This window comes from Vulpes lagopus, chromosome 21 (assembly GCF_018345385.1).
Source record: "Vulpes lagopus strain Blue_001 chromosome 21, ASM1834538v1, whole genome shotgun sequence".
In the NCBI taxonomy this organism is placed as follows: Eukaryota; Metazoa; Chordata; class Mammalia; order Carnivora; family Canidae; genus Vulpes; species Vulpes lagopus.
This window is the reverse complement of record NC_054844.1, coordinates 20933371-20951480: the sequence shown is the minus strand read 5'-3', so window position 1 is coordinate 20951480 and position 18110 is coordinate 20933371. Positions and strand designations below refer to the sequence as shown.

Here is an 18110-nt window from a genome sequence, read left to right as displayed (position 1 = left end):
GGAAAGCAGGCCACAGTCAGAGTGGCTGCAAAGGGCAGGCAGGCAGGTAGCATAGTGTAGGCAGGTACCACAGGTCTTTGCTTCCTCCTTTTCTTACTTGAAGTCCAGCTGCAGTGAAGAAATCCAGTATTTAGCCACCACAGAGGCTGTAACTACTTGGAAGTGAAAATGTTCTTCTAGCTTCCAAAGTCTCTTCCATAGATCCTGTAAGAACCCTATCTTACATAGGCATCCTGTAAGTTTTTAGGAGAGTCCTCCAGTATGTATTTTTGCCATTTTTTCTGCATTTGGTTAGAAATAAAATTGATGATTGGATTCTAAATGAAATAACTGTCAAAGCTTTTGATTTGCTTATTTTATTTATGTACAAAACTTATTACATAGTAGGTTCTGTTTTATTCTGTGGAAGAGAGCTATTGGAAAACAGGTAAGCAACTTCTGCACAAAATGCAATGGTTCTGTGTAGCTGTATTCATTTTTTTTCACTGCTGTGTTTTTAGCTGTGGCACTCTTGATGCTATAGGATAAGGAAACATTTTTCTTTTGAAGATATCTGTGTGTGCAAATATAAAAACAATTGTGAATATTTACACACACCATTTGCAGCATCATTTTTTTTTTGTAACTTAAAAAAGCATTGTTTATTTGAAAGTATTTTAGTCATGTATTTATTCTTTTATTTTTCCTTTTAATATTTTTTACCCCCTTAGTCTGTCATTTCATGCTTCTTTGCTTTTTTACTTGGCTTATTAACTGTTTCAGTGCAGATAATTTTTTATCTGGAGAATGATGAATGGTTAAACAGCAATTGGTTGTCTTTGGCCTCATACCCAGCTCCACACTTAAGAAATGACTGCTGGCCCTGCCCAATACTTTCCTGGTGTTTGGATCATGCTGCCTTCCGTCAAGTCCTTTGGCACATGATTGCTTAATATTTCTCCACCTTCTTCTGGCAGGATTCCCTTCAATGAAGATCCCAATCCCAATACTCACTCATCAGGACCCTCAACCCCTCTGAAAAACCAAACTTATTCCTTTTCACCTTCCAAGTCCTACAGTCGACAGTCCTCTTCTTCTGACACAGATTTGAGTTTGACACCCAAAACTGGTAAGGCGCTTCCACCCACCTTTTTCTTTTCGTTTTTTCCTTTTTTTTTTTTTCTTTCAAATTTGTTTCTGTTCTTTATTAGCTTTCCATCCAAGGCTTTCCTCCTGTTTTTGGCATTTAAGTTAAAAGATAATGTGACTACTGATCATTTTCAGTTACTATCATTAAAATATGGAAATTTCATACAGTTCAGAAATTACCTTGTTCAAAGATCTGCCATTTGTTGATTTAATCAGTGTGGATATGAAGTCCAGAATTTATTTTTGCATGTAGACATTTTTCATTTCATGATCATAGTATGAGGAATAACATCTTAAAGCTTTTGAATAGAAAGTAATACTAGTACTTGCAATCCAATTCCTCATGCAGTGGAGACATTTTCAAATTCATTTTTCTGTCTATTTCTGAGTTTAATTATAAGACTTTATTATAAAAAAGTTTGGAACATTTGAAATGGTTATATTGGAGTGCATATATCTATTTATTAACTTTGTGCTATTTAAAATGTTTGGTTTTGCTAGTCTTACTCTTTAGGTTAGAAAGTAGCATTTTTACTTATTCTTACATATTTCTCAATGTTTGAAATTTATGATTTTCCCTCTCCTATTTGTATTTTGATGAATAATTTCTGTGAGTTTTTATGAATGTTTTATGATAAAAATTGTTTAAAAAGTCAAAATATTTTGTTACTTCTTAAAGTAGAATTAACCTATTTAAATCATTAAGTTAGTATTGTTAAGGAAAGTAAAATGTAAAAAGTCAAAAAGTTAGTAGTTAGCAATTTTTGTAAATATTGTTTTTGTCTGGTGGTTTTTTCACCAGATTAATGAAAACATCTTGCATAGTTTGTGTCATTTTTACCATCTTTAATAAACTTTTGTGTGTTAGGAAAGAAATTTATAAAATGATCCTAGATTTTATGAAAACAATGAAAAGAAATTAATTCAATAGCCAGTGCTACTTCTAAAATAAGGAAAGAACATTAAAAAGAAAGCCTATAGATTTAGTATCTATTTGTATAAGTGTAGTCACAAAATGTGAGGAAGATAAGTATGAATACCTAATTCTTTAAAAAGAATAGCTTATTTTTTATTTAGGTAAACATAACATGAATAACACCTAAAAATCATGAGATTTAAAAAAAAATATTTATTTTAGAGTGAGTGAGCATGTGCCCAAATGCACATGGAGTGGTGGGGAGCAAAGAGAGAATCCAAGCAGCCTCCCTGCTGAGCATGGAGCGCTATGTGGTGCCAGTCCCACAATCCTGAGATTGTGACCTGAGCCAAAATCAAGAGTAGGATACTCAACCAACTGAGCCACCCAGGCCCCCCAAATCATGAGATATTTGACAGTAAAGCTATGGAGTGTGGCATCTTAACCATATTTATGCCATAAAAACTGAACCAAAGTGTAGTTTCTTCTTTTTTTTTTTTTTTTTAAATAAAAGGTGAGATTCTGGCCTTCAAATTCATACCTATCAAAACAAGAAAGGCTTAGGATAGTATTTGAAGAATAAGTTTTCTTAAAAATATTTCTTTAGGCTTTGACTCTTGGTGACTTGTGTATTCCAGGTGACTTTCTGATATTTTAAACTTTATTTTTCTTTACCGTGCCACAGATAAATTTTTGAAAGTATTTCCTTGGTCTATTTCCTTTCTTTTAATACACCAGAAGACCAAGTCTAAAAAAGATGGTCAAATAAAACTTAATTGAATGAGATTTGTCTTCCCTTAGCTTTCTTGTAGGCAGTCAATTATCAATGAAAACTTTTTTGCATTTGATTTTCTAGCTCCAAAGTTCTAGTTTTTATTTATTTATTTTTTTATTATTATTATTTTTTAAAGTTCTAGTTTTTAAAGATTCATTTATAATAGTTATTATTCTCATGTATTTCTATATTAGCTGTCTCTAAATAAATTATTTTGTTTTTCTACTGCATATGCTATGCACTATCGTTAATATATATTTGTAGAACATTAACGATTTTTAGTATTTTGGCCTTATCCTGAATCCCTAAATACCTTTGAATATTCCTGAGGAGTGGTCTGGAAGAGATTTGAAATGGCAAAATTATGATTTTTTATTTTTTATTTTTTTATTTTTTTATGATTTTTTAAAAATTTCTAAAACTATAATTGAATATGCATTTCATAATTCTCTGCTTTCAAATTTATCTGTATACAAAATCAGTCTCTTGAGAAATAGTGGGGATAGCTGATTATGATTGATTTATTATATGTAAACTGGGAAACCAAAAATAAATAAAGCATGGAGAAAATTCATTTTCTATTTGTAGTTAAACTGTTGTTTTTTTTCAGATAAGTCTAATTTTAAAAAATGGATATTTCTGTAGGTTCTGATTTTTGGCATTTTACAGGTTTTATTTTCATATTTTTTTTTCAAGTACTCAATTAGGGGATCCCTGGGTGGCGCAGTGGTTTGGCGCCTGCCTTTGGCCCAGGGCGCGATCCTGGAGACCCGGGATCGAATCCCACATCGGGCTCCTGGTGCGTGGAGCCTGCTTCTTCCTCCGCCTGTGTCTCTGCCTCTCTCTCTCTCTGTGACTATCATAAAAAAAAAAGAAAAAAAAAATTCAAGTACTCAATTAGGAGTGGAATTTTAGAATACTAGTGTTAGAGTATTGATCTGACACTGATTCAAGCTAATTTTTACTTAAAAAAAAAAAAAAGGCTTTTAACCATGTATATTTTTTGTGATTTGAGAGTATTTACCCCTTACATACTCAAATCTTTAAGTGTGAACAGTGTTATGGTCAGACTTGAATAATTAAAATTTTAGAGGAAAAAGAAAAGTAATATCTCAAAGATGGACAGGAAGAAGTTAATATTTCAGATTAATGATGGCAACTGTTTAATGTGGTGCTTTTTATGGGTATTCAATTAAAATACTCATTAGTGATACACTTTAGTAACATTTGAAGAACTGTACTTTGCCACTTTAAATCATGTTTATATTTGAGGCAATAAGTTTCTGGCTTTAAAAATGTTTAAGATGTACATTTTAACTTTATACATTCTTAAGCAAAAAAAAAAGGCAATTTAGGTGTTTTTGAAAAATCAGTTCCCAAGTGATTATAATGGTATAAAATCCCATGTTAATGATTTAAAAAATTTTTTACAAATGCAAAGTTTGTAAAGGTTTGGCTAAATTTTAGACTATACCTTTTATTTATATTGTGTTGGGTAGATGGTCTTGCTAATGACTTCATATGCTTAGTGTAATTTATGTAGCATTTTAAAAACCATTTTTACTGTTATGTTTTGTTTCATCATTGCTTTCCTTATTCTGCATTTTCTGATCATCTTCTGAATCTGCATCTTTTCTCTGCTACTTTCCTCCACAGCACCTTACTTACAGGGGCCTAGGATTTACCTATGTCCTAGCTCCCCCTCTCTCTCTTGTGGTTCCCTTCATCTTAAAAAGTCCTGTCTCCTCCTCTCGGAATCTAGCCTTCCCCCTCATCCTTCTAGCCCTGTCAGCCCAGTTCTGAGGAAAAGTGTTTCTTTCAGTGAAGAGCTGTTCCTGGCTGCTTCTGGTAGGATCACATTATGTCAGCTTTTTAATCCCTTTATTTTAAATCACTTTTGAAAACAGTTAATTATTTCATATTATAAAGAAGTATTGGGTATCTTACATAGGGCGTACTTCTTATTTTTCTTATTGGTGGACAGAGTTAAATGATTATGATGATTGTGAGGACGTGATTGAGGGTTACTTGATAGATAATTATGAATATTCTGAAATTATTTTATTTATTAAAAAATTCTATGTCCGAGGACATAGATCTGCCTATTTCCAATGATTTTTAGGCTCTCATTACTAGAATTTCTGTTTTAGACACTTTACTTTCTTTCCCTTCACACCAACTCCATTTACTTCAGTCCTGCACCATCATGTTGCTTAGCCATATGGTTACAGTAGTAATTATTCTGTTTGAATCAATTTAAGTCTCATTTGGTGATATTCTTTCATTATCCATTTTTTTCTGTCCATTACATTAATTTTCAAAATATTCTGCTGTATTTTCAGATGTTTTATTTATCTCTACAAAAGTACATTTTATTTTATGGCTTTCAGTATGCTTCATATAAAGATCTTAGTTTCATTTCTATGTTTAGTATTGTATAGTCTCTAAAAACTGTATTTAGATTACTACAAGAAAAATGCTTTCTTTTTTTATTTTTAAAGAACAGAATGGGACTATACATATGCTAACCTTTGTTTCCTTATCCAAGAACAGCTAAAAATGTATAAGTAAATTAGTTCCTTTTTTAAGTCATTGCAGTAAATCTGACTGTATGTATCTTCAGTTTTGAAAGGGTGGAATTGAACTGTTAACTTCAGTTTATAGAGCACTGGCTTCTTATCTGTCCCCTGCTTTCTGTAATTTTTTTACCATAGTTGATCAATTGGTACTATCAAAAGATAAAGTAGGGAAAGAAATGAGAAATTAAGCCTTTAAAAAATACATCTAAGAGCTTGGGAAATATACTTTTTTCATTCATAACTATGTACATTTGTGATGTGTCTAATATGTCTGATTTTTAGTTTTTAAAGGTATTTTATGTAGATTTTTGCAAATGAGTATTTGAAAACTATGAATGTTAATAGTGTTTTGTCATAATGTTATATTTAGGAATGGGAAGTTATCAGAAATTAGATTTGCCTATATTTCAAAACTGCCTAAAATTCATGCTCTTAGAGAATTTTGGAATATTTTTAGTAAGCCCAATTAAAAGTGCTTCTCTTTATTTACTTTTAAACAAACATTTGATGTTTCTCGATTTCTTTTAGTATTCTTAAATTGTTACCATAGTAAGCTTACAGTTGACCCTTGAGTAACAGGACCCTGCATAAGTTGAAAATGCTCATATAACTTCTGATTCTCCAAAAGTTCAACTATTAATAGCCTACTCTTGACCACAAGCCTTACTGATAACATAAATAACACATATTTTGTCATGTGGATTATATACTGTATTCTTGCAATGAAGTAAACTAGAGGAAAAAAAATGTTATTAAGAAAATCATTAGGAATAGAAAGTACATTTACAGTTCTGTACAGTATTTATTGAAAATAATTCATGTGTAAGTGGACTTGTGCAGTTCAAACCCGTGTTCATGGGTCAAGTGTAATTGGTAATATCTTGATTATTTTGTATTAGAAGACTCGACTTTTAAGAATTGAATATTATACAAAAATTCATCACATTAAAACATACTTTAAAAAATAGGTTTTAGAACAGATTGAGTCTAAAACTAGCTGTGATCAGTATGGTTTTGACATCTTGTTTCTAAAGAAAACTTTGTGAATAAAATAGAGTAAAATATGTGCTAATTGCCATGTCAAGTACTCTAAATGTTTGGATCATTTTAAGAGATTTTGACTCATGATATTTATAAAAATGAATGCAGTTAAACCTTCTGTTTCTATAGTTGTTTTTTGGTTGTTATTTATGTACTGATGTTCTGTAGGAATGGGAAGTGGTAGTGCTGGAAAAGAAGGGGGGCCATTTAAAGCTCTTTTAAGACAACAGACTCAATCAGCACTGGAACAAAGGGTAAGAGACACTCAACATTCTTTATTCTTACACTGTTAATATGATTTTATTAACATGTTTCCTTGTATTTATAACTTAATATATGGTTATATAATATGGTTTTGATCATGTATCTGTAATGTAATTTCAAAGTCCAAAAAAATTTATTTAAGATATCAAAGAAACTTGTTTATGAATAATTAATTTTAATTTGGAGTAATTTTGTAACTTTTTTGTTTTATCCTCCCATCTTTTATTAGAAATAGTCTTTTTGGAAATAGCCATTGAATGATGAAATCATTTCTCATTTTACCTTAAAATTATAATTTATAGAAGGAAATAGTAGACTTTTTCCAGAAAAAGTATTTTAGTTGTATATTAAAGATAATTCTTGGGACCACCTGAGTGGCTCAGTTAGTTAAATGCCCAGCTCTTGATCTGAGCTCAGGTCTTACCTCAGGATTGTGAATGCAGGGCTCTATGCTGGTCATGGAGCCTCCATAAAAAGAAAGAAAGAAAGAAAGATAATTCTTTAGTACATTAATATATTTGTATGCTGTGATTATTTTTATGGGTGGCCAATCTCTGAGGGGTAAGAAATGCACAGATTCGGTATTTCTACAGATTTACATAAACAATGTGTATTTGGTATGTGAATACATGTCTTTTAATTATTATAAGTTTAATCTTTAGTTAACTATGTTAAATGGGAAATAAATAGTTCAAATTTTTGGATGATTTTTCTCTTTTTATTTTTTATTTTTTTGTGTGTGTAAACTTCATTGCTAAGGGAGGATCGCCTCATAGGTTCTGTAGAAGGCGGGTATGTTTCTGAACATGTGTGAGAGCCTATTTCTTGTATTGGTAGCTGTTCTAGTTTTAATCTTGATCATTTGTTTTATTTAAGCTTTAACAAATGTTGCCAGCTTTATTTCTTTTCGTAATGCAATTTTTTTTAACTTATTAGCACTATGAGGCTCATTTTTTTTCCTACTTAACTAATACAGTGCATGATTATTTATATGTTATGTTAGTTATTTTAAGGCACAGTTCCATAGCTTTCATTGTGTCTGATTTGGAAGTTTATAGCATTTACAGAATTTTCTTTTACATGTTCTATTTTACACTAGCATTAAAAAAAAAAAAAAGGTAAAACCTAGTAAATACTTATAAAAGAATGCATTCTATAAAACAAAGATATTTCTTCTCTAGAGATTAGCTTTTGAGAATAGTGTTTTTAGATTCTATTACTACAAACAATAGAACGGTTTGCTTTTTTTAGACTTTCTTTCCTATGTGGAAAGTATCTGTATGTATTGTTTGCCTTTTATTTTTTTTTTTATTTTTTTTATTTTTTGTTTGCCTTTTAGACCAGGCTGAGGGAAAGGAGAGCTGAGCTAAACAGATTGATGAGACTTCAGCACCACAAGCTGTTTGCTTTATCCCCTTATCAGGCAGCAGTTTCCCTTGAGCTACTTTAACACCTTGCAGGCATACCAGCTCCTGTCATGCAAAAACCCGCTTAAACTTTGGAACCATTTATTAAAACCAAATACTGAAAGAGACTGAAAACAGAGAAGTGAGTCAGGGTGAGGGTATGTGTTCACTTAATAATTTTTTAGGCCAGAATGCTCTTACCTCCCCCCACTCCAGTTTTACATTCTCTACAGAGTTCCTTACACTAGGAATATTTCCTTGTAATTATCATTCTAGAATTCATAAGAATAAAAAAACTGATACGAGATCAGAGATTTTGCCCATATGTCCGCCTGTGACTGTATTATCTATATTAAGAACTTTTGAAAACACCTAGCTTTATAAATAGAAAAACACTAATCAATAAAAATTGTTTCAGATTTAGTTTGGATAAAATTTATGTTTTCAGATGTGCTTTTTAACACTCTTAAAGTTTTGGACACGTTGGGCATACATTACTAGATAATCTTTATGGAATTAGCGGTAAAGTTGTGGGAGAACTATATAGTTTTCATTTACAACTTTGTAAAACCTGAGTTGGCAATATATTTATGTACCTAACCTGTAGTAGTTACTTGAGTTAATGAGATTACCTCTCTATCCTGAGTATGTAATAAATAGAACAAGCTTTAGCTTTCCCATTCACTAATGTGAGTTGCCATTAGTATGTCTTTGTTTTGGGAAAAAATTTGTACAGAAGTATGAAGAATTCTCCCCATATGTTCCAGATATGACTTAATTCTGCCAAGTTTAATACTACATCAAGGTGAACATATGATATACTTAATGCCATTTTTATATTTATTTTTAAAATATTAATTTATACCTCTTGCCACCTTTAATAAATTGTATGGCTTTTTTTTCTTGAGGCAAAGAGAACCTTTGTCCAACATCTTTTATTTAATGGATTAATCAAGTAGCAGTTCTCAAAAAACGAAGTGTTCTCTTTTTTCTTTCACAAAATCAGTGAAAAGTAAGTTGATAAAATCTTGGTGATAGAGGTCAGATGATTAGGAGATAAGAAGTAGAGGTAAAAGTTTGATTAGATTTAGGTTCTACCTGTGAACTATTTGATGTAAAGCAAATTTATTTTTCAGTATGATTCTTCTTTCACCTGTAAGAAAAATGAAGTTACTTTTCAGCTGCTGGGATGTATATTTTTCTTCAATAAAGAAACCTGGTTGACTTGGTTTAACCTAGGGTTTCCGAAATATATTTTACAATGAAATCTTCTATGTGAAATATCTATTAGTATGGACCACACTTTGGGAAACACTGGCATAAAGCAAACTCTGTTTAGATAGATTATGAGCTTTTTAGAAGTGGAGTAAAATTATACAATAAATCATAGTTGGAATTTGGCATGGAATTTTTTTTTTTTTTTTTAAAGATTTTTATTTACTTATTCATGAGAGACACAGAGAGAGAGGCAGAGACACAGGCAGAGGGAGAAGCAGGCTCCATGCAGGGAGTTGGGTGTGGGACTCAATCCTGGGTCTCCAGGATCAGGCCCCGGGCTGAAGGTGGCGCTAAACCCCTGAGCCACCCGAGCTGCCCGTGGAATTTTTTTTTTTTAAGATTTTATTTATTTATTCATGAGAGACACAGAGAGAGAGGCAGAGACACAGGCAGAGAAAGAAGCAGGCCCCATGTAGGGAACCGGATGTGAAACTCGAACCTGGGTCTCCAGGATCATGCCCTGGGCTGAAGGCAGTGCTAAACTGCTGAGCTACCCGGGCTGCCCCTCTTGAATTTTTTTTTTTCCTGGAATTTTTTTTAATCTCAAAAGTTAACTCTGGTTTCTTGGGATAATAAAGGGAATATTTGATTAAAAAATAAACTATTTAAATATATTCTAAGAAAAATTCTAGTTAAATGTTAAAACATTACTCCCATCTAGGCGTTAAAAAGGGGTTAGTCTTGGCTGATCTTAAGGAAGCTGTTCTTTTCAGTGGAAGAGAACCTATAAATTTATCAGGAATAATGATAGACTAGAAATTAAGACCAGCTCCTTGCCTCACTGTTTTAATCAGAAATTTCAAGAAACCAGGTTTATAGCTCACAGAGGGCTGGCACTGTTGTAAGTACTTCTAGTAGTCACTATATATTGGGGCTGGAGATGATAGGTATTTAACAATGGGTATCAGCTGTAGTTCTTCTGAAAGAATTATCTGAAGATGGAGTTTTGGTTGAATAACCATGCCATTTTTACATGCTCCAGGTTAGATTTTGTGTGTTAAAGTAAGTGTGCTGATTGGACAGGTAGGCCGGTTTAAGTTGACAGAGTAGGTGTCTGCCTCTTTGGACAGCCATTCCCCTACTTTTTCTTCTATGACCAGCAACTCTGGTATGATACTTTTCCTCTTGTCCCTTTATCTCGTCTTCTGGAGAAGAGTCAGAATCGCAAGTTCATTTAGGTTCATTTTTATTTTTATTTTTTTTAAACAATACAAATGTGAAGTCTTTTTTTTTTTTTTTAATTTTTATTTATTTATGATAGTCACACAGAGAGAGGGAGAGGCAGAGACACAGGCAGAGGGAGAAGCAGGCTCCATGCACCGGAAGCCCGACTTGGGATTCGATCCTGGGTTTCCAGGATCGCGCCCTGGGCCAAAGGCAGATGCTAAACTGCTGTGCCACCGAGGGATCCCTAGGTTCATTTTTAAACCTTCCTAAATTCTGATATGCAGATATTTTCCAATATGTGAATTTACTGAACTTCTTTCTTTTCAGAAAGATGTGCAGATTTCCATTTAGCTTACAAAAATTTTACTTTCAGAGTCTTTTGTCTAGAATATTTAAAATGTTTAAGTATAAAGATTAAATGTGAAGTGCTTTTTTATGCTATGCTTCAGTACTTTGAGGAAATTTAAAAACCATGTACTTAAAATTGAAAAAGAAAATCATAGGTAAGATATTTAAGTTTCTGATAGCATAAGCTTACTTGTATGTTTCTCATTTAAAACTTATATTTAAAAAATTCAGGTGGAAATGAGACATTTTGACTAAACATTTTATAATACATGTAAGTGAAATTCCCCTCCTAGCCTCTCCCTTTCTTCCTTTTTGCTTATCAGCAGGACAAACCTATCCATTTCCACAGATTGGTTTTTACTTTTTTTTTTTTTAAATGTAGCCTAGGTTTTTATTACCCTTGTTAATTTAAATATGACTTTTAAATTCTAACTGAATTTATTTCTAAATCCTCTATATATTTTATACTATATCTTCATGGGTAACTCAAATGTGCAGGACCGTTTGCCTTTGTGCTACATGACTCCAAGTTGCTATGCTTTGTGAATTATGCTTTGGTGAGTGTATTCTCTGTGCTTTAAGCAACCAGTCAGTAACCTTGCTGTTTTACATGTGCCTGCTTCTAGTAGTATATTCTGTATGTCTTTATCTCTTAGCTTTTATTTGCTACATTTAATCTGCTATGGTCCAGAAAAAAAAAGATATTGCTAGATTTTAAAATATGTTCCTAAAATTATGTATTTTTAATTACTGTATGACATAGTATGGATATAGTCTATAGGGATTTCTTATGAGTCAAGTAAATAAATTTTAGTACTTGGATATATAGCAATTCTTTTGACTGTTGAGAGCACTGTTTTGCTTATTTTCCAGCTCTCAGTTATGTTCTGAATAGCTGAGGCTACTGGTAAGTGACTTCTGGTTAAGTGAGCTACATTAATCTTATAGCCAGATGAGGCACATATTAAATTTTCCTTGCTTGCATCCAATTTTCTGTAATATGAGAGGCCTCTATATTTGGAGAGTCACAAGAGCTTCCCTTTTTTCCTGGGTTCTATTTCAGTGAATTTCCTTTCTCTGTTTTCCCATTTCTCTCTTACCTCTAAATTGATGATATTGATGTCCTTGAGAGAGAATGGGAGAATGAAACTTGGAAGAACTCCTGGAATTTTATTTCCTCCCTTTCTGTCATCTACATTTTTCTCCCTTTTCCTTAACATACATTTATGTACTTAAAATTCTCTCCCGCTGGGGTTGGTGTTCATAGAGTAAATAATCTTACACAGCGATTCTCTACCCAGTAAAGCTTGGTATTTGCCCTTCACATTTCCATGAATGTCTTAACCCTCACTGCTTATTCTCTCACTCTTCCCTCAGTCCCACATTCTTACTGATCTCTTGGACTAGGCCAAGAGTCTTTACCAGTAGCCTGGAATTGAGTAAGTGTACATCAGGGGGATTTTGCCCCACTGAGAAGTAGACATTGAATAGAAGGGCAGGAGAATCCTTGCATCTCCCTGTTAATTTGCATCTGAGTAGGAGATAGAGAGGAAGGAAGAGTGTGTTCAAATATCCCAAAACTCTGAGAGCCTTTTTTTCTCACTGAAAATCGATAAAGAGAGTGTTTGGATATTGTATAACATGATATATATGGGGAAAGGATTAGGAACTCTAAACATCTTAGAAAACTTTTAATTACAAAGCATGTATAATGTGTAACTAGTTGGTAGCCTTTTGTTAAGGGATAGGATTCATATTTCATAGGATGAATATAATCTATGGGGATCAGACTTTTTAACAAAGACATTTTTTGTACTTTACACATGGTCAATTATATTTTCCCCCATTTCTTTCTACTAGGAATTTCCATTTTTTACCTTGACGGCATTTCCTCCTGGATTTCTTGTGCATGTTGGGGGTGTTGTTAGTGCACGCTCTGTGAAGCTTTTGGATCGTATCCACAATCCTGGTATGTCCTTTAAAAGTTTGTTTTCAGTATTGCATTTACTTAAACTGTGGTTATTAAAATTAATTTTTATAATTTAAAAAAAATCAAATCTAACTGAAAAATGAAAAAGAAAATATAAACTGGCGCATATTGCTTTAAGTATTTGCAGTAACCCTAATTGAAAAAAAATCAAATAAGTAGAAGTATATTCTAGTTAGCTTTTTATGTAAAGCAAAGAGATCTTGATTAATTTTTTTTGGCCAAAGCATCACTTTGAAGGAATCCTTAAGTAACTTTTGAGTCAGCTCTTTTTCTTTGATCCAGGCAGATAGCAAATTTTGCAATTTGACCATTTTCATAAGATGTTAATTCTTTTAACTAGCAATAATTCTCTGTAGGATATTTTAGTAATTTCCTTATTCCTAAAAGAAGTATTCCTTTGAAATGTAATTATAAACATTGTGTAGTATCTAAGAATTAAAAAAAAAATAGTTCTGTCTGTGTATTTTCGGTTTCTTTTCTGAAGCTATTTATTCTATATAAGTAAACAAATAAGAATAGTAGCTCACCTCTTTAAAACATGGGACCATGATCATAAAAGAAGAAAGACATCAAATCAGTTTCAATTTCAGGCCCTTGGTTTAGGAATGCTTTGATGGTTTTTTTTAAATCCCAAATACATGATAAGTGTGGTAGAAACTTTCTGTATGGAGTGTTCTTGCAGTTCTCATTGACTGGATTCCTAGTAATTTGCTCAAGTCACTTATTATTTTGATGATATACTTTAAAGCTGAAGTTATGTTACTGTTTTTATTTGGCATATATACGTACATATTTTTGAAAAATTTAAATTGTCACTTCCAATAACCTCTTCCTGACACTTGTACTAATAGCTACAAAAAGTAAAACTCTTCGAAATTATTTTATGCAAAACATTGCAGATAGTGATTTTGGGGATTCAGAACATTACCATTCTTTTAAATTTAAGAAAAAATGTAACCTGTGCCTTGTGGTTTGATGTCATTTCAGTTAATAATTCCAGAGAAACAGAATGGAATTTTTTCCAGAGCTGGAACGAGATTTTCAGAAGAATAATAGCTAGGATTATTTAACTCTTAAAGCTGAACAAATACATCTTTTAAGCATTAGTCTTCTCTTTTTCTTCTCTGGTTTATTATTTTTTCCCACTATTTCTTATTTTTTTCTGGTCAATTTGAGATCTTTTCTTTATTCTGTAGTAATTAAAGACATATTTAGATTGATGCCAGTTTAATGTATTGAGACATTGGAGACTTCAAGTTCCATATCTTTATGTTTAGGAACTTGTATTATTTGGAAAGTTCAAGGAATTACTGAGTTAATATACCTGACATTAACTGTGTGGCCCAAGGCTTGTTGCCTCTGTTTCTTTGGCCTGTTGACTCAAATATTTTAATAGATTGCACCCACTGATAAGCTCCAAAAATGGTTTCAGGAATATATTTAACTGTTGGTGATATCTTCTGTTTACTGAAAACATTATGATTTTATTGTTGCTTCCATGTACTCTGAGTAAGCCATAGAGTCTGGGAGAACAAACAAGGGTGACTTAAAAAAGTTTAAGTAGAGAGCTGTATTTAAAATCCCATTACTTTTGACAAAAAACTCTTCTTTCGTGCTTATCATTCTTGCCAGTGTATTATAGTGGTGTGAGAAGTGTAAGAATCCAGGCCCAGGGAAGAAAACAGGAATTTTTATTACAGAATACATTTTGTGTATTGTAATTATCAGCTTATTCATTTTCTTACTTTGCTCCCCTTTTTGGAATATTTTTTTCAATTTGCATTTACAAATTCTCAGTTATTAATGTACTTATTTCCCAAAAGATTATGGGCATATAATATAAATGCTTTTAATGATACATAAATTATATTTTAATTTTGTTTTATTTTCAGTTAAATACAAATCGACTATATATTCTAATGGTTTCATTATTACAGTATTTTGATGTAAATATCACATTCTTTGGGTTGTTTTATATATGTATTATGCATAAAAGATTTTAAGAACGTTTTATTAATGTTCTTAATATTTCATAAATAATTATTTATGAAAAAGATTTAGTTTGTTGAAAAAAGCTGAATGTTAAAAAACCCCTCTAGATTAGCATCTACCATGATGATGATGTATTAATTTTATGTCACTGAGTTACTTTGCTGAGGAAACTTATGATGAATCGAGATGCATGTGCTAATGTTTAAAGTGCTGTATTTGCACCTTCAAATGAATCTTGCAGCTATTTTTTTGTCTAGTGAATATGGGAAATTTTCATTTTACACTGAGCATAGAAGGAAAAAAATCTTATTTTAAAACCACTACCACCTGCTAATTATGGATTATTATTATTTCGAGTTAGCTCTTTTAGAATTTTCTCCTTTCTTAAATATTAAACACGGAAAAGAATGGAGTGGTTTTAAAAATCAAGGTCATTATCTTAAACAACTCGACTTTAGTTGATATTAGATTATGATAGCATGCTCCTTCTTCTCTTTCTATTTCTACTTCTTATTAACTCTGCTGTCTGTGTCTTTCCAGTTCCTGTCGAGTGGTGTTGTCAATTATGTTCTTGTTTGTAGTGTTTTTTTTTTTTTTTCCCTACTATTCTGCACCTAAAACTGATCTACTAATTTGCTGTTTTGAACTCAGCCTTTGTCGGAATTATGGGTAACACAAGATCTTACAAACTGCTAGACTGGAATAGTTTCAATTCAGGTATTTTGATGGTCATTCAGTACTACATATGCTGACAAAAATTATGGCAGCTCAGTGAAGTTTTTAGAAATGTTCTAGATTAAATAGGTTTAATGTCAATTCAGTTATACAGATAAATTCTGCAGTACATGTGTTAAAACTCTTACAGTTTCCAGGGAAATGCAAATATAAAAACGTGTTAACTAAAATGAATTAACCAAAACCATAGAAATACCATAAATTACAAATGGCTTTTGTTAGATGATTAACTTTCAGAATACTAAATTTAAATTATATTTATTACATTTTGGGCAGTTTTTTCATATTAGGTAAATGACATAGACATTAACTTTACGATTAAAGAAATATTGTTAAATATATTGTAAGTGTTAAATGGCTAGTTTGATAAGCTTAAAGTATGTTTAAATGTTAAATTAGATTTGAATATAATATATTTAGTAGTCTATAAATACTATAGAAATGTAACTATTACCATTTTTATTTATAATTCTAGAAGTGTTTCAAAATTTGGTAAGTAAGAGCAGATTTTGGGGGAGATTAACAGCTTTCATAAGCTCCCTTCCTTCCCTTTCCACATGAGAATATGATTTTTCTTTTTAAGTAATTTTACATATGGATATAGTTTGTAGGTTTTAGAGAAACTTAACTAAGGTAAATTTACAGCTGATGATGTGGTTTAGAGTCAAAGCCAATTTTTCTTTTTGATAAAAGTATATTTTTTTAATATAACTATCTAAATTATTGTGCTATTTATTTTTGGAATTAAATAATAGAACCATTTTGATTCAGTATCAGGAGCTGATATTTTGCCTAAAGGATTTTACCAGTATATCTATTTACAGAAAAACAAAAACACCAAGAGACTCAGCATTTTAGATAATATCCCATAATCTTTTCAATATTGTAAACTTTTTTTGTTCTTAGGAGTCCAGGATATAAGTTCGGATGTAAGTAATGAATGTTTGACTATAAAGTATCTCATGTACGTCATGCAGATTTACCTAAGTTTAGTGTAGTAAACAATCTGATCAGGTCTAACCTTTGCAGATTTAGAATGACATCATTTAGTTAAGTCTTCAGGGAAATTACCTCTATCTCCTATCCAAGTTTTTGCCAGTATGTTATCATATTGATTAGAATTAAAACCATCATTTTTAATGTAATGCGTTATACTTTTAGTGAGAAAAATACCCTGCTAGATTCATTTAATAAAAATAAGAATGTGTTTTTAAAATGTAGGCAGATTAGTGTATGGGCAGTGAAGAAGCTTAATTATGTAAGAAAAGGATATTGGAATAGACTGATCGTTAATAATATAAGTAGCTTAAATGTTGTCAGGGCAAAGTTGTTTAGGGTGAGATGTGTGTTAGATGAGAGAACAGCCTTGGAAAGTAGAAAAGCCATTAAATCTTTTTTTTTTTTTTAAATCATTAAATCTTATAGGTATAATACTTTGTTCCCATAAACAGAATTGCAGAATTTGGCGAGGAGAAACATGGTTGAGGAAGCAGTATATCTTGCCATCATTTAAAATAAAGTCAGGTAGTAAGTGTATGAAAAAAAGATGGATATAAGTAAACAGAATATTAAAATCAAAGCTGACACTTTCAGTTTAATGTTCTCATAGCTCTGTGCCTTTGACTAAGATATTAGAATCTTTATGGTAATGGTACATATTCAGAAATCAGGCTGATTTTGATATTAGGTTAAGAAAAATAATGTGATAATTCTGAAAAATAATGTTAAGAATGTTATATTTGATAAATATATACCAACAATTAATGTATTCTTTTCTGTAATTAGGGAATAAATTAGCGATTACTGTCTTGTATTACCATAGAAAATCAAGAATTGATCATGTCAGTAAGAAAAATTATTGTTGATATGATTTTTATTAATGTTAGAAATTGTTCATCAATACTGAGTTTCCTGGATTCTCTGACACCATTTATTATGTGAGGTATCACCAATTTAATAAAAGCTTTCCAAGAGAAAGGAGAAACACCACTACCATATTAAATATATTGATTAATTATTTAGATATTTTTATTTCAGAAATATTAAAGTATAGAAAGATATAAGAAAGCATTTTTATCACACAACAATATTTCATGAAATATATATCATGCAAGCATCTACTAGAATCAATTTTGTGCCATGCACTTTGCTAGATAATAGGCATGCAAGGATGCCAGCCAGTCACTGTTTTCATGAAGATCATATTCTGGAAGGTTAGAAAAAATAAATTGATGGTTTACTGTGTGTTGTGGTGTGGTGTGATACAAGATACAGAATTAAAGAGGAAGAAGGTGTGATTAACTATGTGGCAGGGAAACTTGGAAAGGTAATTCTTGAGTTCAGTTTGAAGTATATATAAGAGATTTACATAGATACAATTTTCAGGGGCGCCTGGGTGGCTCAGTGGTTGAGCGTCTGCCTTTGGCTCAGGGCGTGATCCTGGGGTCCTGGGATTGAGTCCCACATCGGGCTCCCTGTAGGGAGCCTGCTT

At 31.7% G+C, this 18110-nt stretch overlaps 1 protein-coding gene across 17 annotated transcripts in view; it reads left to right on the top strand.

Moving 5' to 3' along the window:
* C2CD5 (C2 calcium dependent domain containing 5) overlaps nucleotides 1-18110 on the top strand; it is a 98901-nt gene that overhangs the window by 33258 nt on the left and 47533 nt on the right. For 6 of the 17 annotated variants that reach the window (XM_041736052.1, XM_041736048.1, XM_041736051.1 and 3 more), the window contains exons 8-12: nucleotides 957-1108; nucleotides 4476-4667; nucleotides 6608-6693; nucleotides 7463-7495; nucleotides 12763-12871. In XM_041736052.1, coding sequence (XP_041591986.1) covers nucleotides 957-1108; nucleotides 4476-4667; nucleotides 6608-6693; nucleotides 7463-7495; nucleotides 12763-12871 — 572 coding nt within the window. The remainder of the gene's footprint in view (nucleotides 1-956; nucleotides 1109-4475; nucleotides 4668-6607; nucleotides 6694-7462; nucleotides 7496-12762; nucleotides 12872-18110) is intronic. The other 11 variants (XM_041736058.1, XM_041736057.1, XM_041736056.1 and 8 more) reach the window with 3 other exon arrangements.